Source organism: Mycotypha africana (genome assembly GCF_025528875.1).
Source record: "Mycotypha africana strain NRRL 2978 chromosome Unknown BDF20scaffold_10, whole genome shotgun sequence".
In the NCBI taxonomy this organism is placed as follows: Eukaryota; Fungi; Mucoromycota; class Mucoromycetes; order Mucorales; family Mycotyphaceae; genus Mycotypha; species Mycotypha africana.
In genome coordinates this window covers 370,567-394,717 of record NW_026515734.1, presented here as the reverse complement: position 1 = coordinate 394,717, position 24,151 = coordinate 370,567, and the positions used below count along the sequence as shown (strand labels likewise).

Here is a 24,151-nt window from a genome sequence, read left to right as displayed (position 1 = left end):
TAAATGTACATCGAGCACATACGTGTATACGACCAAAAAGCGACATTATGTCAACATTTAAGATTAAGTTTAGGATGATGATACCTTACGCCACATGGTATGATGATCAGATCGTATGTTTGATGCTCCTATGCTCATGTCTATCAAAATAAGCTTCAATTCTTTTGTTTCATCGACAAAAAAAAAAAAAAAAAAAAAAAAAAAAAGAAAAAAGATACATTTAATCGCAGGATTGGCCAATCTAACTATTGATTGTATACTTCGAGACCCTAGGTTAATGGAAGTGATATTAGTCATCCGAACCCTTAACCTAATCTAGTACAGAGACAGTAAAGGGAAACATGTGCAAAAAAAAAAAAAAACCGCGCCCAGCAGATGACAGCTATAGCGAAAAGACAAAGAAAAAATTGGGTCACAAAAATGATACATAGTGAAACCTGGGTTCGATCATGCTGCAGTGGTTTGTCTCTTATCTTTTTTTCGCTTGCCTATCGGAACCAAAATTCTTTTTTAATGTCATGCTTGGCAGAATTCTCTAAGTATGCTAGCGAAATGTTTGTTGGTTCAAAAGTACTGTCTCCCTTCTTTACATTTGTCGAGTTGTAGCAATTATAGACATGCTTTATTAATAATCTCTTATTATGAGTTGGTCTATTTGAATGCCAAGAAAAGGAAGATAGGTATTCTTCTATGGACAGTCATTGTTGAGATTTTATATTAACCAAGGAAAAGACTTACAGTTCCACAGGCAACTTATTAGCTTGAGCGAATAAAATTCGAGACTTTGGGGGGTTTGCACCAACAAATAGGTGAAAATTTGGCGGTCAAGCCTAGTCAAATTCAAAGTCAGATTGATTTTTGTTTCAAGTAAATTAAAGAAAAAAAAAAAAAAAAAAAAGCTAGTTATATCTGTACCATCTTTAGGGAGTTTCTACTTCATAAAGCTTTCCTTTCCTTTCTTTTTTTTTCCTTTTTTTTTTTTAATCGACTTGATCTCTTTTTTTACTCTTTGGATTTAACAAACAATTACAAAGCAAAGATCAGGAACCACCTACAGACACCAACTCATTCGAAGATATGACTGGTTTAACAATTAATACAACCTTCTTTACATCACGTACTGTGAAGCCTCTCACTTTCTGTTTCTATGTTTCCGGTCATGGTAAGCTGCTTGAGTGACTTGGCAATAAAACAAACCAATAAAAAGCCTCGAAGAATACTAAACAATATTCCGTCTTTAGGATGGGGACATGCAACGAGAGCTAACCAAATTATCATCGATTTACTAAAACTACCAGCCAAACATAAAGTATATGTTATCTCTACCGCCAGTAGTTTTATCTTTCAAGGCGTGATCGAATTAGGTGCCTTGTATAGACGAGCTCACATTGATGCAGGTGTTGTCCAACCTTTACCTTACATTGTCGATAGAGAGCAAACCATCGCTGACCTCAGAGCTTTTCTAAACCGTCGAACGGAGATCATTGAGAACGAGTTGCGTTGGCTCAAACAAGTGAAAGCTGACTGTGTTATTTGTGATGCGCCCTTTGTACCTTGTGTTGCTGCTCATCAAGCCGGTATCCCAGCTGTCATTTCCAGTAATTTCACCTTTGACGAAATCTATTATGGCCTTAGAAAAGGCGATGCGTTGGATAAGGAAATCGAAAGCATGGTAGAGCAGGTGATTTCCGATTATAGATTTGCAGATTTACTGGTTCGACTACCTGGAGCTATTCGTATTCCTTCGTTTGATGATGCGGTCAATTTGGTTCCTCGCACGCCTCACAGTAAACAGTTTCCTCACAAGAAGGGCGTTGTCAACGGTAAAACCAGCTTACCTTGCAGCAGTATATCCAATATTACCAAACCCATTCAACCTTCATCTGAGTCACAGCAGGATAGAGGATTTCTTCGTCGAATTATTGATGTACCACTTGTGTTCCGTGAATATCGTCAGTCTCGCGAGACAGTACTAGACCAAGTGGGTATTCCTCGAGATATCTACAGCACGCACAAAATTTTGCTCCTTTCTTTCGGCGGTCAACTCCTCAGTGACGATAGCAGCAGCCATATCTTCAAAAACTGTCTGCCAAAAGGCTGGATCTGTATCGTGTGTGCTGCACCTGATGGTATCACTCTGCCGCCCAACTTTTACCGTGCCGCTAAAGATGCTTATGTTCCCGATTTAACCAACGCTTGTGATGTCATTTTGGGAAAGTTGGGGTATGGTACTTGTTCAGAAGCCATAGGTCATAGCAAACCTTTTGTGTATGTGCCTCGACCACAGTTCATTGAAGAACGAGGACTGTTGAAATTAATGTCAGATCAAGGCAGTGCAGTCGAATTGACACGAGAAGATTTTGAACAGGGCAATTGGGCACATGCTATCATCTCGGCTTCGCAATTATCAGGTACCTGTCAGAATCCTGAATTAAGAGTAACGCATAATGGTGGAGAAATAGCAGCAAAGAATATAGAATCTTTTGTATCAGAGTGGAACGAATATTATGCCAATCATAACAGCAGTAGTAGCAATCACCATCATCATCATCATCATTTATTATCGCCAACATCCACTATTTATAATGTCACCTCAAGAGCAGCCAGTACAGCAGCCAGTACAGCAGCTACAACAGTGACCGTAACGGCTGCAACAGTAGCTACAACAACTGCCGCTCCTCCTGCAGCAGTTGCTTCCACTCCTTTATCACTTTATTAAAATTAAAATCTCATTACTATAATTGATTCCATGTTTATCATTATCACCACTATTACTAATACTATTACTACCACTATTGTTATTATCATTATTACTAGTATCTATACCATAGAAACGTAAATCCCGCAAATCATCATCCAACGCCGTTATCATTATTGTCATTTCCTTTTCCACATTACGATCCTCGTGCTGCTCTTTTTCTTGCTTTTGTATTAAATATAATTGTTGTTTCATAAATGATATCTTGAATAAACGTTGAATCAAGCTCTTCAAATTTCGAATCGTCATTGTGGGCAAGCATTTTTTTTGCATTGATTCGGTATGTGTACGCATGGTAGGCGGTAACTGGTATATTGAAATAGGTTGGTCCAAATGAGATTGGATGAACTCGTTCATTTCGTGATCATCAGCTCGGTAAAGGGACAAAGTAAGTTCAGTGAGCCTGTTTTTCAATAAAGATGGAGTGGGCTGGTTTTGTTGAATGTATGCCGCACTAGGGTTTCCGTGTAATAGACAGAGTTCTTGAAAGCGTTTATTATGGAGTCTATCTTGATCAGTTGCTGCTTTCTTCAGAAAGTATCTTTCAAAGTCTATACGTTCCCGTTTGGTAATTGTGGTGCCATTCACTGTATCGACATGCTTAATTCTGCCGACAATATGAGCTAGTTGTGTATCAGTATCTAAATCGGCAAAAATAGGGTTGCCTTTGCATTTGAGTCTGCGAAGATTAGTATATGCATTGAAGGCATCAATACTTTTCCAGTCATTGATACGGTTTTGTTCAATACGTAGGTATTTTAAATTGGAAATCAAGGCAGGCGCGGCAGTTGATGTTGCAGTGGTTGCAGTGATTGTACTTATTCGATTATCGTTTAAAAATAGAGTATCTAAGCTAAACGAGAATAAATTAATAGGTAGAACGCTTTCCCCATTTTTCGATTGATTTTTTAATTAGGTCCTGCTCTAAACTTACTTTGGAAAAATGTCACTCAATCGAAGGATTTGTTGCCAATCAGATATCAAATTATTTTCCAAATTGAGACATGTTAGTTGAACCTGATATTGATTGTTAAACGGCTTCAAATCTTTGATTTTATTGCAGCCCAACTGAAGATCTTGAAGGTTGGGAAATAAGTGTAATATAGGTTCGATGTCGTTCCATTCAATCAAGGTTTGATTCAAAGTCAGAGTATGAATATTTGGAAAACTAAGAGTTTGTAAATCAACGTCAAGCGACTTAGAAAAGCGTAATTGACTTGAAGGAAGATGATTGTTAGACATATATATGATCAGTACAGCCCCATGCGTTGCTCTCTTTCTTTTCTTTTTTTTTTTTTTATAAAAATATTTTTTACTTGAGTCGCAATATCTTGAGATTTGTCAGCTTTGAAACAATGTCCACTATTGTCTTCCAATTCGAAATCAAGTTCCTCGATAAATCAAGGTCTTCTATACCTAATTATGGAAATAAAAGAGTAACGGCCCAGAATTAGATTTTTGGCCATTGTACGTTAGCAATCATGCCATGCCATTTCACGGCACATAAATATCTCTTACGTAGGTCAAGGAGCTCATCCGATGGGTTACAGTAGGCAATATCCTGTTCTGCTAATCCAACCACTTTTAAGTTACCCAAATTACTAAAGAAGAAAAATTAACAAAAATGAAGAGCGCATAGGCCGGAATCAAGCCATACTACCTTTGTGATTGCTGTATCTTTTGAAATCCAACTGTTTCGAATTTGATGTTCCCCACATAGATTTCGCCTCTGTCAGCTTCTTTATCATAAGGCATGGTATCGTCTTCGGTCAGGTATTTTTCTCTCAATGCTTCCAGAAATGATCTCCCTATTTGAACTTTATCAGGATGATACCGAATGAAAGAACCAGAAGTAGGATATCTACGACATAATGCATCAGTACAATAATGAACATTTGTATTTTGACTCAACCGCCATCATTAGAAACATAGTTTACTGGCACGTAAAATAACTTTTGCCCTCGTGAGTGCCGTCATTCTTGCCTCGTGCTGCATCGTCCCATTCTACGCCTAACCATTCACCTTTCGTATTGCCAACTGATCCAATGTATTTAATGGTTGCTCTGTCTTCTCCGATGCGGACACGTGAGCCGATCTGAAGCTCCTTTGGTATAGAGTGTGGCATTCGCGCTATTGATCGCTTTTGAAGCTACAACAAATTGGAATTATAAGGAGGGAAATAAAAAGAGGGCAGGACGGACTGAGTTTCAACAAAACCGTCCTAGGTTGGCAGGAACCATTTTCTCTTGTTACAGTAATGATCTCTCCTCCTCACGCCATTCTCAAAATAAAACTCATCTGTTAAAGTCAACTTAGAAAACAGTAGTATGGAGACGATCAATGAATTGCAACAAACACAACTGTCACATCAACAATTAGCTGAAAGTGAAGTCGACCCCAATAATCCACCTGTGCCATTTAAACATGAACCAAAAGAATGGGATGCGGATATGGAATTAGCTTTACTGAATGCCATCGCACGTTGCAAACCAGTTGGTATACCGCAAAACGTTTTTACTGCTGAAAAGCCCAGAATGGAGCATGTATACAATGGCAGACTGTTGTTTTAACACATATTGATCTTTTAGGGATTCATAAACACTTTAGAATGATTAGCATACAAAAGCAATTCAACAAAGTCAGTCCGATATCTTGTTCTTTGAACGAAATATGGGATAAGTTGAGCGAATTTTACGGAATGATAGCTTTGGATGAATTGGTAGGTTAATTAGATGCTACGGAATGCCCCATGATTTGAAAATGGAAAAAGCCTCAGAATCACTGACATTCAAATTCGTTCGAAATCATGATTTTGGCAGGAGGAAGAAGACGAGGAACAAGAAGAAGAGGAACGCGAAGAACAAGATAAAAGACGGGAAGAGGCTGAAAATGAATTTTCTTTGCCTTTAGAAGACTATGAACAATTGATTTCAGAACATCGACAAAATCACGACGATTTAGAAGAAGAGGAAGAAGGAGGAGGAGGAGGAGGAAGGGAAGAGGAAGAGCAGCAGCAGCAGCAGCAGCAGCAGCAGGAGGAGGAGGAAGAGGAGGAGGAGGATATCCAAAGCACGAGTACATCAGCCACACCTAATTCGTCTGCTTTGTCTCCTCCACCTGCTAAACGAACACGATTCAACAAACGTGATACGTCTCCAGCATACGACTCCGTTACTTCAACTCCAGAACCGGAAGAAGGTAATGTAACTGGTTAATAAGAAATGCGTCCCCAACACGGGGATCGAAAAGAGAACAACGGCACCCCGCATTTTTTTGAGTTTGCTGACCTATAACTCTTTGGAACTCAAACCGTTTTTCTGTTCTATTTGCAAATTCCACACAGGGAAATCGAGTGTTACAAGAAGAGCCTCCAGAGCTAGAAAAGCAGATGATACCACAGCAACATCTGGTCGTCCCTCAAGAAGTAGTCGATCAGCAGCAGCAGCAGCGGCAGCAGCAGCAACATCAGGAAGGTCCCAATCGTCAAGTAGTAATCGGAAAAGAACAACCACAAAGCGTAAATAAAAAACCTTTCAACAACGAGATCCAGGGTCATTTCGATCAAAACTGTTTCGAACTATTTTCATTGGTTGGTTCACTACAACAATTGGGGATCCCAAAAAATAAGTGAGATTGATTGGACAGTGGGTTCTTATTGTCAAATAGGAACATGCACTTTCAGCTGTTATAATAGTTAAAATACCAATAGTACGCGAAAATGCCCATTTAAAACCTTTTTTTTTTTTTTTTTTTATTTCCTTGCTGATCCAAGCTTTATCATCAAATCATTTGTCTAGAGCAGTAAAAAAAAAAAAAACGTTTATTATAAAAAGGAGTTACTTGAATCGTTGTTTTTAGTTTTTTTTTTTCTGATATTTTCTTATAAAATCCTTCGTGCCTGAAAAAGGTCGTTTTATCCTTCTTCCTTACACTTTTCTTATAGTATATATCTATATATACGCCCTCCCTCTCGTCCACTTCGGATTAAGGAAAGATATACACATACCCTTTCATCGCTTTCTATACTCTATAAAACATCACGCTTAGCTAATATGGCAACAAGGAGAAACGTTTCTTCAGCAGCCACCACAGAGGAGACTGATGGCCCATTGAATCAAACTACGGCTACTGCTACCGTAACCGAAAAGCAACCCTGTATCGACGAAGCCATCGCAAGAAACTGGGAAATTCCTAACTTTACCATCAAAGAAATTCGTGAAGCTATACCCGCCCATTGTTTCCGCCGTGATACTTTCCGTTCCTTTACTTATGTGATTCATGATTTTGCCATTATTAGTTTATTGGGCTATTTAGCCACTTACATCGACACTTTACCCAATGTATGGGCTCGCATTTTACTATGGCCTGTCTATTGGGTTTGTCAAGGTATTGTTGGTACCGGTGTTTGGGTATTGGGCCATGAATGCGGTCATCAAGCTTTCAGTCCTTCCAAAACCATCAACAATACAGTTGGATTTGTGTTGCATTCACTTCTTTTAGTTCCTTATCATTCATGGCGTTTCTCGCATTCAAGACATCATAAAGCCACAGGACACATGTCAAAGGATCAGGTAAAGTTGAAAGGATGCACTTTAAAAAAAATTTTTTTTCTTTTCTCACTTCTATCGGCAAAGCTGAGAAGTGTTTGGGATGTGCGGGGGGAGGGGGGCTGTCAGAGGTGCTTACATGTGATAAATGCATATCCTTTTCTATGTACGGTATACTAACTCAGTCCCTTTCTACATGCTCTGCAGGTCTTTCTTCCTCACACTCGATCCGAGTTCGCACATAAAATCCCTGCTACTCGTGACCAAGACCCCATTCCTGACGGCCCACATGATGCGTTTGAAGAATCACCCATTTATGCTTTATGGCGCATGTTTCTCATGTTCACTGTAGGCTGGCCTCTTTACTTGTTCGTCAATGCTTCTGGTCAGCCTTATCCTGGTTGGGCCTCTCATTTTAATCCTCGCTGTGCTATCTATGAAGAACATCAATTCTGGGATGTGATGAATTCTACAGCTGGTGTTGTCGGTATGATTGGTCTCCTTACCTACTGCGGCCAAGTGTTCGGTTCGTTGGCTATGATCAAATACTATGTCATTCCTTATTTGAACGTCAACTTCTGGCTTATCCTCATCACTTATTTACAACACACCGATCCAAAGTTGCCTCATTATCGTGAAAATGTATGGAATTTCCAAAGAGGAGCTGCTTTGACCGTCGACAGATCTTACGGTGCTATTTTGAACTATTTCCATCATCACATTTCTGATACCCACGTTGCCCACCATTTCTTCTCTACTATGCCTCATTATCACGCTGAGGAAGCCACCAAACATATCAAGAAGGCTTTGGGTAAACATTATCAGAAGGATGATACGCCTATTCCTGTCGCTTTATGGAGAACCTATAACGCTTGTAAATTCGTCGAAGATGAAGGTGATGTCGTTTTCTACAAGAATTAAGTAAAGAAACCCCCCTTGTTTTTAAATTATAGCCTCTAAAAACATTACTAAAAAAAAAAGAAGAAAAAAGATATCAGTTCTTACACTTCACAGTCAACTCTCATCTCTTTCATCCTGCTTTCCCCCCTCACTCTGTAACCAAAACATAACTTCACAGTTGATTTCCGAAATCAATAAACTTCCTTTATGTAGATAGTATATTAAAAGCTTCAATCATAACGTCTCTACTCTCAAAATAATTCTTCTTGGAAACAGACGGGTGTGCAGATGCATGTAAGAAAGTCATCAAAGGAATAAGGAAAATAGCAGTAACGACCTCCTATAAATAATGGGTTGGACACGTGCGACACACTGGCATGAATAATAATATTTTTGGATGTCTAAGAATAAAGCAGTAACTTTGACTAAAACACATGTTGAGCTATATCCGGCCTCAAATTTTGCCCAACTCAAATAAGGGCTACAGAAGAGAAACTACAAGCCCTAAAATCGGTACAAACATGCCACAGTTTTCTCCAACAAGGATTTAAGGTGTCAGATGAAGGAAGTCAACCTATACGTTCTCCATTATTGTAAAAATACCGCAATAGAGAAATTATTAGACGATCTAAATTAATGGAACCAACCATCTCAAATGCATACAAACAAAAAAAAGGGGAGTTGAATTAGCTCTTAGAGTTCAAGATTATATACAAGTAAATGATAAGAAAAAACTAACTCAAGCAAGCGGCAAAACACTAGCTTAGCGTAATATGGTTCGCATATGGCAACGCCAAGCTTTTAGCAACCGATCTCGATAAGCGTATCCATCCAGGTGGTTTCTGATGAAGCATACAGTGTGTTCCGTACGTGCCTCTATTTATGAAAGTAAGTTAGATCCAATAAACTGAAGCGGATAGACGGTGCATTACGGTACAGCGTCGAAAGCGACCATTTAAAAACTGACTTGTGTGTTGAATATGGTAGTGATAAAGCATAGATTCTTTTAAATAGTTTGAAGGAGCAGCATATCCTGTCTTGAAACAAATGGCGAATGTACCCTGCGAGAAGTGCCATTATAAGTGTCAACAATTATTGTGCCAATACTATAACTGGCATTAAACTTTCATTTCAACAACAGTATCAACATTTTACGCTCTTTAGCCTTTAGTACCATACACAATAAGTATCACAAATATGCCACCTTAGCATAACAGCCGCAACAGGCCAAACTTTTGTGGAGTTAGACATAGTTAGCTAAGCTACAGTAATGATTTTTGGAGAGCGCACATTTTTAAAGCACTGGAATGAATGTGCTCTCTTCAGACATGGATTGGGTTTTTGCGAACTTGATATTTGCATAATATGTTGTAGAAGCTCTTCCGGAGTACCTGGAGCCTTATGTTCTAAAAACGGTTGACTACAAGATACCGCTCTCAAAACTTTCCTAAAAACTTTAAAATATAATAATGAAAGACATAACTTTTCTTATTTCATTCGATGTGAACTCTTATCACATTTATAAAGATGTGGGCAGGGGTGATACACGAGGATCAGCATCCCACAAGTCGACCTAAACGGTGTAATCATGTAAACACTTGCGTTGACGATTTTAGGAAAAACACGTGATTCTAACGCGCATCTTTTCAGTTATTACTTTTTTTTTTCTGCTTATCTGATTTTTAATTTACCCCTTTTTGCTTGAACCCTAAGTTACCCCTTTATTGCTTGAGCCCAACCTACCCATATCCGTGTCAAAGTTACCTAAGTTATATTCTTCTATCTGTTCAGTTTGAGATGGTCAAACCAATAAAAAGTCCACCACGTCCTACACGTCCTATTGTCATCTCAACAACCTCTCCTAATCCAATCTTGCGACAATTAGCAGAGCAGCTTGAAAGAAATCGGGCTTCGGAAATGAGCTCTCTTGCCAGATTGTCGCCACTTGCGGTGACATCCTTGCCTTCATCGTCTTTCAGTTATGGGAAGCGTCGCGGATCTGCTTCGACTTCCGTTTCTGTAATTCATGAAATTGATGACGAAGAGGATCTTGAAGAAGAAGAAGTTCTTCTTCAGCAACCTCAATCTCAATTCCAGCAGTCTCAATCTCAACAGCAGCAACTTGAACCTCGACATCAGCTACCTCAACCTCAACACCAGCTACCTCAACCTCAACACCAGCTACCTCAACCTCAACATCAGCAACCTGAACCTCGACATCAGCTACCTCAACAACATCAAGCAGAAAAATTGGAAAGTCAAACACCTCATAAAAAACCATCATTACCCCTACAAAAGGTAGCTCAGGACAGCCGCACGGTTGATGTAAAAGATAACATACGATGGATCAAAGAAGAATCAAATACTACAACTAATGCTATAGAACAAGAAATGCCAGCAATATCAGTTGAAAGTCCAGTTCAACCATCTACTCAGAAAAGACACTTTACAGAAGTGGAGCAAGAACAACACGACCAATCAAATCTACCAAGAGATGAGCTTTTTACGGGAAGACGCGTAAAGCGAAGAATTGAGAACAAGTCTACCACCGATACTACCCAACCTATCATGAAAGCATTAGCAAATGCAATACCAGAGACAGCAAATGCAATGTCAGAGACAGCAAATGCAATGCCAGAGACAGCAAATGCAGTAGCAGAGACAGCAATTCAACAGCCGGCTGAAATAGATGCATTACAAGTTCGCTCACCATCCAAACCAAATTCATCTATAGTAATGGAAGCAGAAAGACAGCATACCAGTAAAGCTCAAGTGACAATATCCACACCAACGGAAGCCGAAAATCAGCATACCACTAAAATTCAAGTTGCACAACACGAGCATGACATAGCGATGATACCCTCAAAAAAGCGTCACTTTGTTGTTGAAGATGATGATGAAGAACACAGTACTGTGAAAGATACAGAAAGACGTGTGAAGCGAAGAATTGAGCAGAAGTTTGACACTAATAACACTCAGCCTATCATGAAAGCATCAGCAAATGCAGTAGCAGAGACAGCAAATCAACAGCCGGTTGAGATGAATGCTTCACAAGTTCGCTCACCACCTAAACCAAATTCATCTACAGCAATAGAAGCAGAAAGGCAGCATACCACTAGCATTCAAGCTGCACATCATGGGAATGACATAGCCATGACATCCTCAAAGAAGCGTCACCTTGTTGTTGAAGATGATGATGATGAAGAACACAAGACAGTAAAAGATACAGAAAGACGTGTGAAGCGAAGAATTGAGAAGAAATTTAATACCGATATCACTCAGCCTTTCATGAAAGCATCGGAAAATGCAATAGCAGAGACAGCAGCGTCAACAATAGCACATCAAAAGCCTAAACCGACTGGTAGATCCACAGCAACCCAGAAAGCAACAGAAATACAGCATGCCCAAATACTTCACCTTAAACAAGAACATGAACAAACGAGTACAGGTTCAACATCTACCACGAACTCCAGCAGTGACGAGGAAAGAATCACCAAAGTTATAGAATATCTAGAAAATGAATTTCCAGTATTTCAAAACGATTACAAAATAATTGACAAAATCGGCGAGGGTTCATTCAGTATGGTCTTCTTAGCAGAAGACTTGCGATATGAAGAATATACAAATGATGACTGGAAATCCGCTGTGGAAAGTATGGAACAGAGTAACCATAATCCGACCATTACGTCCGTCGAGTCTTCAGCCTCTGCAACAGAATCCATCACAGAATCCACCTCCACTTCTACTCCTTTGAATACCGATAAAGAAATGGAGGGGAAACCTATCACTGAAGACGGCAAACATTATGTTGCAATAAAGTGCATCTATGAGATCAGCTCTCCAGAACGCATACTAAACGAACTCCAAATACTGAAGAAATTGAAAGGCAAACCGGGAATCACCTCTCTGATTACATCGTTTAGGGAAAAAGGCAATGTATTTTTCGTGATGCCGCATCATAAAGCTGACAGTTTCACACAGTTCTTTTGCAATGTATCAATGACTGAAGTCAGATTTTATATGAAGGCATTGTTCTATGCATTGAAAACGCTAAGGCATAACAACATTATTCACCGTGATCTGAAACCCAACAATTTCTTATATGATTCGGAAAAGAAACGTGGATATCTAATTGATTTTGGATTAGCGGAAGTGGTTCTTAAAGACCAACCACGGATTCGATTATCTCGTGCAGGAGCTGCTCTTATCGAGTGGGTTAAAAAACAATTGAACGAACAGACTGAGATAGGATACTTTTCAGATGATCCACGACCTATTTTTAAGGCAAACAGAGCTGGCACAAGAGGATTTCGAGCACCAGAGACATTACTCAGAACCAAGCACCAAACATGTGGTAAAGTCAAATTTTTGATTGCTTCATATAATGGATGAGTTTTCCATACTTACCTCTTTTGAATTAGCCATTGATGTCTGGTCAGCAGGTGTCATATTGGCAAGCATCCTTACAGGCAAATATCCTTTCTTCATAGCCGGGGAAGAGTCGGATGCGTTGATTGAAATAGCTCAAGTTTATGGAAAAACAGCAATGGACGAGATGGCTGCAAAATATGGTAGGTTCTCTTTCTAGATTTATGTATTCTTCTATCAAAAAACTAACCTGAAATTTACATCTCTTAGGTCGAACATTTGACACGAACGTGATACTCCCCACGGATAGAAAAAGCTGGGGTCAGATTTGCCAACTCTTGAATGGTGATCAGATAGCCGAGTGGGGTGATGATGTAACAACGGCCATTGATTTCTTAGAGAAATGTCTTGATCTGGATGCAGATAAAAGAATTACTGCTGATGAAGCTCTTGAACATCCATTCTTGAAAGACGTACAATGAATATCCGGCAGTAATTGTTAAAATTAAGTGGCTACTTTCCCCTCATAAAGTAGTCATTTGTCATAAATTTTGTAAATAATAGTTAGATTCCTCTTTAGCGTTAATTTTCGGTGTCACTGCCTACTTATCATATCTTCAGTTTGTTGTTTTACCTACATAAACCTCGTGCATTCAGCTCGACTCACCATCACTTCATTGGCTGCTTTGTTATCTTCGACACTAACAAAATCATCCCACATTATCATAATCCCCAACAGGAGCAATAAGTCCGTATGCAGCAATCTTACGGAAACCAAGGAAATGGTCATTATTGCAGAACATTATACGTATATTTTGGACACAATAACTGAATGCTATTTTGGAAAAGATTGCTTAATTTAAATACTGGATGTAATATTCTTCAATCCCAAAGATCCTTTCTAACAGAGAGCAACAGTGTTCAAATAATTTGTGAAACTGTTGCTGACCTATATTACCAACTGTTATTAGTGCGTTTATATCGGATAAATATAAAAACTTTTTGACCTTTTTCTCCATTAAAATTATGTGCTCTATTAAACCGTAGTAACATGAGATTTTAAAATAGTAAGAGGTAGAGAGAGAGAATGTACATGACAACTAATTGAAAATCAAAAGGTCATAAGTAACCAGACACTGGCAAAGATTGGCTCTAACATGTGGAGCAACATATTCCTGAGTGACAGTAGTCATTATAGTAGTAGATATGTTGAATATGCGGAAAGAACAATGAAATATGTCAGTCATTTCGGAAGAATATATACGACTCGAAGGAGATGCGAAAGATTGTTTTGTTTCGAGCTCAGCAGTGATATGCTCTTCCAAGAGGGCGTTATTATATAGACTTTCGAGTTCTGTCTTGCGTCAACTCGCTCCTTTGTTAGCAATAACATCATACAAAGAAGCAGAACTTTCCAAGATGGCCAACGTTAGGAAGGATTTCAAATACCCTCAGATTGCCAATCTAAGGAATACTGTAAATGAGAAGTGGCCTGCGAGTAATGAATGCCTTATATAGTCTGCCAGGGATACGTCCAGCACTCCATGTAGATATTTTGCTGGTACAGAAGCGCTTTAAAAATGTTGCTATTTCTCACGAACAAGATGGCAGACGGCGCACCAACTGAGTATTACTATGATGATGAGCATGGCCTGTTTTTAATCTTCATTATCTTTCGAAATTACTTTCTTTCAGAGTTCGATGCACTCTTTTTCAGCAGTACTACAGAAGGGGCTATTAAGCGCACGAATAAATGTTTCCAAAGTTATTTAAGGGGAAATATACATAGTAAAGCCTAATTAGAGGGCTATAGGCAACAATGTGGTAGGTGTTATCCAAGACTTCGTTATATTTAATCTTTATATGTTGACATGAAAAAGACGTGTCAAGCTGTATATATATTGGACTGTTTGTATTCATATCACAGGTTTGGCGAAAATAACCGATTATTACTAGTTAGTACATATTATTGTAATGCTTCGTTGGGATGTTGGCTTTATAATGTAATAATCTAGTCGTTACTGAGCGCATGGCCTGTGGTGAGCAGTATGATTTTATAAGTATCGATTTTTCATCATGTTCTCTGTAGTTCACTTTTCTTCTAAAAATTGTCGCATTACAAATTAAAATTCCTGCCACACCATTTAAAAATAGCATGTAGTTTTAATTCAGAATAAACGTTCGTAAGTGTAGTATTGTAATAGCTAGCCGGAGGTACATGTTAGATGGATTGGAGACAGCCATTCTTTCGGTTGTCATAGTATTCCTCCTGATCGTTACATCTTAATCTGTCGACGCTTTGACCCACGACTGCGACTACGGCCTTCAATTGCTTCATAATACGAAAAATATGAAAGCGAATGTTAAATTGATGAAAAGCATGTTCAAGCGGGTAGTAATAATAAGATTACAAAGACAACTCAGCTATAGTTTGTCAACAGTTTTTACTTGAACCCCTTAGAAAGTAAGGAACGAAATGCGAGGACAGAGTTACACGCTGTAAGGAAGTGTATTCTATACGTTCTACGAGTGAATTACCAAGAAAATATTGCTACAACGAGGATAGAACATAATATTTTGAAACTTATCAATTAAATTCATTAGTTTCTGCTCGTTTCAACAATAACTCAAGTGATAATGACTGCTAGAGATAAGGATAGAGTCAATTCATCAATTTCAGAGAATGGTCATACCTTTCTGTCAATAATCAAATGTACAAACAATCCTTTCTAACAGTGCTATATTCAATTTCATTATATTTATTCTTCAATAGAAGGATACCACTTCCGTTATTCTTACTGTTTCTGTAAAATGTTCTTGAAGGTTTCGTCGCTATATGAGATCTCTTATTAGGGACAATTTATTATATGATAACGCTTGAGTCCAAGTTACAGTAAATAAACAATAATAAGTGACGTTAAAGACTTATTGTTGAATCAGTAGAGGCAGAATAGTCAACTATACAGGTATTTGCGACTGTCAGTACTTACAAAAATTGGTTAATCAAACTTTGATGGTGATACAACAATGTCTCTATAAAATCACGAATCATTTTGCTTTGTCAATTGGTCATTCAAACTGAAGAGCAGAGTTTTATAATTGCCCTTCTATTTTGGACTGTGTACAAATAGGAACTTCATGGGTTAATATTATGGACTTTTTTTGAGCTAATCTATATAATGATATGCAATTTCTTTCAAGTAGGCATGATATCTGACGACCCCGCAAATTTTCCGTCGGCATAAAAATTGTTCCTGTGATGCGTGCTATTGGCGTTGGGAGAAAACAAAAGTAGTTTTGGGAATATCTACCCCTGCTACTCCTATACCCAATAAGCTTAGATAACATTTTAGAACTATGCTAAAGCGATGCTTCACTAGAATACTGAAACGATCTTACTCTGTGGCTCATATTGAAGCGAAATTAGACTATGAGAAAATCGTTCAGAATAAAGATTACATACAAACTAACATGTTCAACAGAAAATCAGCAGGTGATGTTGATCTCGATCGATTATGTCAGTTACGCCACGATCTTAAGCGGGATCACAGATTGCTCCTTGATCTTCGCGCTCAACATAACAAACAATCTGCACTATTACGGTCTCTCAAAAGCGATTCAAATAACAGTAACGAACAAGAAGCACAGAAAGCTAAATCGAGGGAGCTCAAAAACAAAATCAAAACGTTGGAACAAAGTTATTACCAGCGTGAAAGAGAGCTGCTAAACCAGGCACTCATGATACCCAATGATAGCCACCCTAGTTCTCCGATAGGTCCAGAAAAAAATGCCCATGTCATGAAAATAGTTGGCTCACCAAGGATGAATGAGGAGAGAACAGATCACGTTGATATAGCCAAGACGTTGGGCATTCTAGATTTAGAACAGGCGGCTAGTTCAAGTGGATCAAGTTTTTATTATTTACAAGGCATGGGCGCCTTTTTGGAATTAGCCTTAATTCAGTATGCAATGCAGAAGGCATATTGTAAAGGATTTTTTTCGGTCATGACACCAGATATTGTGAGAACTCCATTGGCTTATCGATGCGGTTTTCAACCCAGGAAAGAAGAGAGTTCACACATTTACCATTTGAAGAGAGATGAAGACGACAAAGGTGAAGAAGAAGGGCTGTGCTTGGTGGGAACAGCAGAGATTCCTCTTGCCGGTAAATTTGCATCTAAATTATTGCAAGAACGAGAATTACCTCAGCGTTTGGTGGGCTTTGGACATGCTTTTCGAAGGGAGGCAGGTGGACATGGCAGTGAACCTCGCGGTCTTTATCGCGTACATCAGTTCTCGAAAGTGGAGCTGTTTGCTGTCACTACACCTGAGCAGAGCGAACCCATGATGGAGGAAATTCGAAGCTTGCAAGAGGAGATGTTTACAGAATTGGGACTATGTTTCCGGGTCATGGATATGCCGACTGAGGAATTAGGCGCAAGCGCTTATCGAAAATATGACATGGAAGCGTGGATGCCAGGGAGACAACAATGGGGAGAGGTAAAAAGCTATTTCTGACTCATAGATTATACATTTGAAACTGTACTAGACCGGGTTGTTTTTTTTTTCTGTTCTTTTTTGGTTAGATATCGTCCACGTCTAACTGTACCGATTACCAAGCACGACGTCTATCCATTCGATATAAGCCAAGATTTTCGCAGACTAAAAAAGGCAATACAGACTTTTGTCATACATTGAACGGTACAGCCATTGCAGTCCCTCGAGTGATAATCGCTATACTGGAAACATTTGTGCAAGAGGACGGTTCAGTACAGATTCCGAAAGTTTTAAGGAAATGGATACCTGGAGAACCTGAATTCATAACTGCACTTAATAAACGATAATTAGTTGCGGCAGTAATTTCTATACCAGCATTTGATAGACCAGCTGTTCGTGCACTTTCTGTATCTGTACACACAATCATATGTTTATTACTCTGACAAGTTATTATGGGGCTTTTGTCTAACATCAAATGCTACATAGCAAACCTTTATTGTTTATACGGTTTTTGATCAACAAAAAACGAGGAAAATATGTAGAGATGATCTGGTTACTGTTAGTAATCATGTAGTAATTCAACAGATTGTTTCTAAGCACTGTCTTTCCGAAAATTTCATGACAAAGAGCGCTAATTATAATTATGTTTAAGTGTATCGAAGTGCCCGCTAGCAACATAATTACATTGTAACTCCTTTGCTGGGAATAGTTCGTTTTGTTGTGATAGCGTTCCTGCAGGGAGATATACGTTTGGCCCTTCTATCAATAATTCTTCATCGCTCAGAGTATTCACAGTTTCATCGGATATAGCTGACGACAATGATGACGAAGAAAGTGAAGAATTCAAGTCAATGTTGGCAGAATAGGTGCTGATCATAACTGGTAAAAAAGATGGGAACGAGTTTTCGAAGTCCATTTTTATGGCTGTACCAGAAAGCAATGGAAGGATAGTGGCAGGTGCAGACGAAGTGGCAATTTTTTGCCGTTGTTGCTGTTGCTGTTGCTGTTGTGAGGTCGTAGTCATAGTTGACACAAACGGTTTTTGAATGATGAACTTTCCTTTTCTATATTGTTGCAATTCCTCCTGCTTAACAATTTCCTTCTGTTTTTGTTGCTGCTGTTGCTGTTGATGGCGCATATAAGATGTTTGCTGATAAGTTGTGGTTGGCGAGACTCCATCAAATTCAGCATGAAGTGGTTGTAGTGAAGCAAACTTTGTCTTTTCCCCTTCCTGTATCCGTGGTGACATAAGGGCTGCCAACTTGAAATCATGGTAGACTTTGATGAGCTCTTTAGGACTGATAATAAGACGATAGTCCTAGAATAAGGCATCTATAGGATTAAAAAAGGTTCAAACATTTCTCTCTTCATTGTGGGGGATGATATATACCAGAATTTCTAAAATTTGTCGTTCCATTGAGTTGATATCTTCTAGAGTAAAGTATTTGACATAACGGGCCCAGTGCTTATTCTTTGGCGAAGTATCATGAAGAGCTTTGGAAGCAACAATTAATGTGGCCAAAAAGATACGATGGGAAGCACCTGGCATATCTTTGGCTGTATCCCGCAGAGACCCTTGCAATCTTTGTAAAAAGACAAGTAGGCCCAAGACTGTGCTACTACGGGTATGCGATCGATGTATGATGTAACCGATGAAGGAGGCCAGGGAGGGTAAAAGAACATGCTGATGTCGAGTTACAGTTGTCGTTAAAGCTGTTGCTATGGTGAATTCGGAGCATTGTTCATTTTGAGAGTAAGGAATGATAGCGAGAGCTTCATTTACCACATGGGTCAATAACTCAGGGATTGACATCGTGGGCTTTTCAATATATTGTTGAATATCATTCAATAAGGTCTGTTCATCCTCGCTGCTGATAGCCATGTTATTACTGTTGCTAACAGTATCCTTATGAAATTCACTTAAAAGTGCTGTGGCTGTACCTTCTGGAACCATCTCTTTTTCTTTTCTTTCTTTCTTTCTTTCTCTCAAGGGTATTACTTGAATAATTTTGTCTTCTTTCACCAAAGAAACAGTGTGTTTGTTGCTTGCTTCTTAAATGTGGTTCTTGCTTTTGCGGATAAGAGAAAAAAATGAAGAGTATAATAAGTGTGAAGAAATTCATGTGTTCTTTTTATTGTCATTTTTTTTTTCAAGGCATAATATCAATGAAGTATAAAACGAGGAGAAACTGTTAGTATGTCTCTTTTTTGAAACGCGATCCTCGTTTTAGTCTTTTGTAGCTTTTTCTTTTCTTTTCTTTTTTTTTTTTTTTTTTTTTTTTTGCTACGAGGCGAAACTAGAAATGGCAAAGTTTTATAATAAAAAAGAAGCGGGGCATACGAACTTTGTGGCTGAAAAAGAAAAAGCTGAGGATGTGGGTATATGATGCGTGTACATATCATGAGTTTTAGATTTAAAGGTAATGAAAAACTGAGTATCATATAATAAGAGAAAAGAAAAAAATCGGCGAATATCATAAAAAATGGGTGCGAGGAGAGTTGAACCTTCTCCTATGAAAGGTTTATATGGACCGGCTTATTTTTCAATTTGTTTATTTCTTTTTGCCCAGCGTAAACCACACGCATTGCATAAACTAATAAAGAATTCACAGAATACAGAAGATATTAGAGGGGGGTTTTTTTTTCCTTTTTATAAGACTCAATACTTTTGTTAACTTACGTTTTAGGACCATTAGGTCCTTTACGCCATTCTGGTGACGAAGTTGTTCCACAATCAGTGCAAATGTAGTCCTCTACTTTTTTATGTTTCTTCTAAGTAGAAAGACAAGGGAACAGAAAAGTTAGCTTTTTCAACCATTAGAAAAAGTTGCATTCGGTCTTTTTGAACATTTACTCTTCGTTTCCATTTTTCTTTCCGTACGCCATCAACAGATAATGGGGGTGAGTTAGTCAAGTGGGCCATTTTGGCTTCATCCACATGTTGCTGATGTTGCTGCTGCATTTGAGATAACATATCGTTGGAAGAGACTGCTGAAGAAGGCCTCCACAAACTGTTATTTTGCGTACTACGTGTTGTTCTGTCATCGTTCAAATTGGTATTAGCCGTATGAATGGTATTAGTAGCCGTAGGATTGGTATTATTAGCTGTAGTAATCGTAGTGGTGGTATTGTTGTTATTATGACTATTGTTAGTTGACATACTATTGGTATTATTTGTAGTAGTAGTAGTATTCATACTGATCGGAAACATGGTTGAATTGCTTCCAGTGGAAGGTCTACGTGACGATAGCTGTGGGCTACTGTAAGTTTGCTGACCTAGCTGTGGCTGCTGTTGTTGTTGATGGGCCAAATGGTCGCTAGAGGCAGATATTAATGAGAGATTATCAAATGTATTGTCTATAGATAACTTTTTACTACTGTTATGATTGTTATTGGGTGTTGTTTGTTGTTGTGGTGGTGTAGCCGTCGTGTTGGATAAGTAGGAGGATGGGTTTTGATAACGAGCTACGGCTGCTTGTGCTGCTGCTACCTGTGCTGCTGCTTGTGTTGCTGCATTTCGAGCTGCACCAGATTGCTGTTGTTGCTGTTGTTGCAAATAATAGTGTTGCTGCTTTAATGTAGGAGAATTATGATGTTGCTGTTGCTGTTGTTGTTGTTGTTGTTGTTGTTGTTGTTGTTGTTGCAACGCCAACACATCATTTAATCTCTTTTTCAACCATTCGTTTTCCATTTTGACTTCCAGAAAGGAATCTAATAAACCATTGGTTTTTGACAAGTAAGGTTGGGCAAAGCCAAAGAACGATTGGGCTGGTTGATCTGGTGAATCTTGTTTAGGCTGACCTATAGATTCTAACAATATGTACGTGTTGTCACTGCATCTGATGCGATAATGTATTTTGATGCGAGACATGGATACGAAGGATAAATGAAAATTCTTTGTAAACATGTCCAGATCATCAACATGAAGGAAGTCTGTTAGGAATCTTCCAATCAACTCATGAGGTTGATATCCAATCAAATCAATGCATGATTCTGAGCAGTAGAGGATGATACCGGTTGGTGATAAAACATGTAGTAGACCTACAATATCTTGTAGTACACGTTGAGACCAATCCTTAAAAGCATTATACGTGGACATTGGCTGGATACTGTAGTTATTAAAAGTATGCTGCTGCTGCTGTTGTTGTTGTTGTTGTTGTTGTTGTTGTGGTGGTGGTGGTGGTGGTTGCTGGTGATGGTGTTGCTGTTGATGCGGGAAAGGCTGGTAGAAATAATTGTCGTTATTCATCGTGTGCGGAGTCAAATCGTTTAGATTTGTGGTAGTCGTACTATGAGCAGCAGCAGCAGCAGCATTGACGTTGGTGGTACGGAAAAAAGGGTCAGTTTTGAGAAAATTAACATTGGCGTTTAAATTCATCTGAAGGTGTTTAGGATTATTTTGCATTTGGATAATTGAAGGGTTATCATAAATAGGCGTGTTACTAAAGTCGACTGTATCCGTTATGAGTACTGTGGGTGAGGAGAAGTCAAAGTCACTATTAGACGAGGTAATAATCATTCATTAAAAAAATAAAAAAAAAAAAAGAGGAGGAGAGAGAGAGAAGAGAAGAAAAAAGAAATAAAAAGAGCTGAAGAATTTTAATTTATCCTTGAAAAGCACGTCAAATATGTTAACGTTTAGCGTGATAGAAGCTATACTTCTTATGTTGTAGGCGCTGGTTCTGATGTCGTTGCTGAATGGATGGTGTCGCTACTTTGTGTTGAGTTCTGATGTTTTGTCTGAATTAAGTAATTACGTTGGAAACGATTATCGGCAATTTGTTACAAGATTCCCGATCTTTATCGAATCAAGCAAAGTTAACTGAAAGGATAAATACGGGAAAAGAGAGAGAGAGAGAGAGAAAGAAAGAGAGAGACAGGAAGAGAGAAAGAAAAAGTCACCAAGGATATTTTTAAAGGGCAATCATGTGTAGCGAAATGATGCATGGCATACTTCCAAATTCAGGGACATCTTCCGACGAGTCGGGAGCCAACGAATAATAGGGGCTGACAGCTCAATGCTGTCATTGTGTAATGATTTACCAAACCTCCTTATGAGTTTTGGGTGGCAAAAAACCCTGAAACGTCATAAATGACGTATCTATAAACTCTGTCATGGTAGTACAACAATGCAATTGAGCAGTAGTTATTGAGAAATCGCGCTTAGGTCACTGTTATCGACGCGTTTTCATTAAGGATTGTCATAATGGAAAAGTGCACCGTTTTCAGACTGACAACGGTAAGCGTACAGTTGACATTATATAATAAAAGTTGTGCAAAGAAGGGAACAGAATGCCCAATCTTTACTCTGTCATAAACTGGTAAAATTGAAAACTCGATTTGCACTTTATTATTCCTGAAGCTTAATATGAACTCAACTATGATGGCAAACCTTTTCCGTTAATAAAACCAAAAAAAAGAAAAAAAAAGAAAAAAGTTTAAACTTATTCAATGCCTGTCCTTCCTTACACACTCTCTCTCTTTGCAGCATTATTTAAATTGCCCGCTTATTCTCTACGTCATTTTACAACCATTAAAAACCGTGTAACATTCAACGTAACGTCGGAAGATTGAAGCATTTAGGATCAGCCAGAATCGCTTTATTCACTTTTCAGTGAAAGCTTGCAAGTGCTGATTGGAAACGATACATGTCCATAGTGTGCTTTCAAAATACAAACTAAAGATTTACAAACCCAGTTCATGCATATTGATGTTATCCATATGTATCACAGTAATGCTTAGCGTTTACCCAACTCCCTGACGAAATCGATTATGTCAATACCAAGTCCAACAATCAACATGTGTGTCGTATGAATGACGATACGTTGGTTATGAGTCAACTTATTCAGACGATTGAATGTATATAAATGCAAGTAACGTTTAATGGTAAAGGAAGAAAGAAATGTTGTATCAAGAGAAAAAATATAAAGATTATGATTGACATAATATGAAAAGAAGAAGAGAGAAAGAAATAGAAAAGGGAAAAAAGGCAAAGATTTAGAATATTTATAAGAAAAGAAAAAAAGAAATAAAAAAGGAGTAAAGGGAGAGTGTCAGCACATCTTGGGATATTTTATATCTTTTATGTACCCCTTCTTCGAACAGTCACCTTTCGATGGCACCATTGTTTCCCTTGAGGTCATCGACGCTAAGCCTAAATTCACACTAAAAAAAACTCATGACACCAAATGCCCAGGTTCTGATTCAACAGATCACAAATCCACTTTATGAGTTGTCTCTCGAAATGTTTCCATTCCACATTTCACTATGCGTACATTATCACTTCGATTGGGCTATATTTTCTTTTAATTATGGCTACAGCAACTATATGAAAAGTATAGTTTCTTATTTCCTAAAAAAATCATAAGGTTACTTTTCTATGACGAAATGATGGCCATACAGACATGGAAATCTTTGTTCTACTTAATGGCGCCATATAAAAAAGAAAAAAAAAAAGAGAAATAGGGTTCAATTCCAAACTTCTTTTTATGACATCGTTTGTACAACGTTATCTCATCTGAGTCCTTGAAATAGAATCAAGATTGCTCTACCCCCTTCAAAACATTTCTGTACAAACCATCACCAGTTCTTTTCTACTATCGAGATTTGTATCTTGATCTATTACTACATATGAAAAAGGTAACAAAATATTCCTCCTATTCTAACAAATTCCAGATCAAAACAAAGAATGGCTATATAAGCTTTCCTTTTTCAGGAACCCTACATCAGATCAGCGTTCCTCAATTACGCAATAGATCCAAAACTACGTCATTGGAAGGGAATCATTGTTACCTTTTTTTGCTTCTTTAGTCTGGAATAACGGGAAAGAAGACATAAGCTTAACTTTAACGCGTTTGTACCTACGCCCTGTTTTCATTTTTTTTGTAGGACATTGGAAAAACCTTAATTTCTTTTGCACATCGCTTTACAATTTGGCGTTGCGAAAAGTAGTACACCGCTTGCACAAAATGACTCTGTACTTCCCATAAAATTTTTCGTTTACCAAAAGTGACTCTGTTACGATACACTATTTTGAAAATCCTTATCCTTGTCAAATGCACGGTTGAATGTATTGAGCAAA

The 24,151-nt window shown here is 38.3% G+C and overlaps 8 protein-coding genes across 8 annotated transcripts; 5 read left to right on the top strand and 3 right to left on the bottom strand.

Moving 5' to 3' along the window:
* Positions 1 to 47: 47 nt before the first annotated feature.
* On the top strand, positions 48 to 2,719 carry BDF20DRAFT_838459 (uncharacterized protein; the record flags this gene model as incomplete). The annotated part of the gene is made up of 3 exons (XM_053079168.1): positions 48 to 97; positions 1,035 to 1,162; positions 1,242 to 2,719. The coding sequence occupies 3 exons, from the start codon at positions 48 to 50 to the stop codon at positions 2,717 to 2,719; spliced, it is 1,656 nt and encodes a 551-aa protein (XP_052932740.1).
* Positions 2,720 to 2,894: 175 nt separating this feature from the next.
* Positions 2,895 to 4,883, bottom strand: BDF20DRAFT_838458 (uncharacterized protein; the record flags this gene model as incomplete). Its single annotated transcript, XM_053079167.1, has 7 exons — positions 2,895 to 2,923; positions 2,974 to 3,611; positions 3,693 to 3,974; positions 4,075 to 4,174; positions 4,277 to 4,359; positions 4,419 to 4,619; positions 4,696 to 4,883. 7 exons carry the CDS (start codon positions 4,881 to 4,883, stop codon positions 2,895 to 2,897), a joined length of 1,521 nt encoding a protein of 506 aa, XP_052932739.1.
* Positions 4,884 to 5,085: 202 nt separating this feature from the next.
* BDF20DRAFT_990379 (chromatin modification-related protein EAF7-domain-containing protein) lies at positions 5,086 to 6,515 on the top strand (the record flags this gene model as incomplete). The annotated part of the gene is made up of 4 exons (XM_053085319.1): positions 5,086 to 5,254; positions 5,347 to 5,477; positions 5,578 to 5,961; positions 6,102 to 6,515. The coding sequence occupies 4 exons, from the start codon at positions 5,086 to 5,088 to the stop codon at positions 6,387 to 6,389; spliced, it is 972 nt and encodes a 323-aa protein (XP_052932738.1). The 3' UTR covers positions 6,390 to 6,515.
* Positions 6,516 to 6,810: 295 nt separating this feature from the next.
* BDF20DRAFT_826287 (delta-12-fatty acid desaturase) lies at positions 6,811 to 8,226 on the top strand (the record flags this gene model as incomplete). The annotated part of the gene is made up of 2 exons (XM_053078055.1): positions 6,811 to 7,329; positions 7,513 to 8,226. The coding sequence occupies 2 exons, from the start codon at positions 6,811 to 6,813 to the stop codon at positions 8,224 to 8,226; spliced, it is 1,233 nt and encodes a 410-aa protein (XP_052932737.1).
* Positions 8,227 to 10,338: 2,112 nt separating this feature from the next.
* On the top strand, positions 10,339 to 13,524 carry BDF20DRAFT_889079 (kinase-like domain-containing protein). The gene is made up of 3 exons (XM_053082109.1): positions 10,339 to 12,559; positions 12,627 to 12,776; positions 12,844 to 13,524. The coding sequence occupies exons 1-3, from the start codon at positions 10,597 to 10,599 to the stop codon at positions 13,053 to 13,055; spliced, it is 2,325 nt and encodes a 774-aa protein (XP_052932736.1). The 5' UTR covers positions 10,339 to 10,596; the 3' UTR covers positions 13,056 to 13,524.
* A 2,520-nt stretch (positions 13,525 to 16,044) lies between these two features.
* On the top strand, positions 16,045 to 17,417 carry BDF20DRAFT_825821 (seryl-tRNA synthetase; the record flags this gene model as incomplete). The annotated part of the gene is made up of 2 exons (XM_053078003.1): positions 16,045 to 17,073; positions 17,160 to 17,417. The coding sequence occupies 2 exons, from the start codon at positions 16,045 to 16,047 to the stop codon at positions 17,415 to 17,417; spliced, it is 1,287 nt and encodes a 428-aa protein (XP_052932735.1).
* A 1,016-nt stretch (positions 17,418 to 18,433) lies between these two features.
* Positions 18,434 to 18,745, bottom strand: BDF20DRAFT_791765 (uncharacterized protein; the record flags this gene model as incomplete). The annotated part of the gene is made up of 1 exon (XM_053076202.1): positions 18,434 to 18,745. A coding segment is annotated over one exon (312 nt), but the record flags the coding sequence as incomplete, so codon positions are not given.
* Positions 18,746 to 19,331: 586 nt separating this feature from the next.
* On the bottom strand, positions 19,332 to 20,672 carry BDF20DRAFT_889067 (GATA zinc finger-domain-containing protein). Its single transcript, XM_053082108.1, has 3 exons — positions 19,925 to 20,672; positions 19,751 to 19,842; positions 19,332 to 19,664 (listed from the first exon to the last, which is right to left on the bottom strand). Exons 1-3 carry the CDS (start codon positions 20,279 to 20,281, stop codon positions 19,607 to 19,609), a joined length of 507 nt encoding a protein of 168 aa, XP_052932733.1. The 5' UTR covers positions 20,282 to 20,672; the 3' UTR covers positions 19,332 to 19,606.
* Between the last annotated feature and the right edge of the window lie 3,479 nt (positions 20,673 to 24,151).

What these genes read in the sequence shown, in the direction of transcription:
- BDF20DRAFT_889079 (XM_053082109.1), top strand. Translation starts at nt 10,597, where the DNA reads ATGCCAGCAATATCAGTTGAAAGTCCAGTTCAACCATCTACTCAGAAA. An exon ending in AACCAAGCACCAAACATGTG is followed by an intron (nt 12,560 to 12,626) that starts GTAAAGTCAAAT and finishes CTTTTGAATTAG; the next exon opens with CCATTGATGTCTGGTCAGCA. An exon ending in CGAGATGGCTGCAAAATATG is followed by an intron (nt 12,777 to 12,843) that starts GTAGGTTCTCTT and finishes TACATCTCTTAG; the next exon opens with GTCGAACATTTGACACGAAC.
- BDF20DRAFT_889067 (XM_053082108.1), bottom strand. Translation starts at nt 20,281, where the DNA reads ATGTTTCCGATCAGTATGAATACTACTACTACTACAAATAATACCAAT. An exon ending in AAGAAAAATGGAAACGAAGA is followed by an intron (nt 19,843 to 19,924) that starts GTAAATGTTCAA and finishes CTTTCTACTTAG; the next exon opens with AAGAAACATAAAAAAGTAGA. An exon ending in GGACCTAATGGTCCTAAAAC is followed by an intron (nt 19,665 to 19,750) that starts GTAAGTTAACAA and finishes ATTCTTTATTAG; the next exon opens with TTTATGCAATGCGTGTGGTT.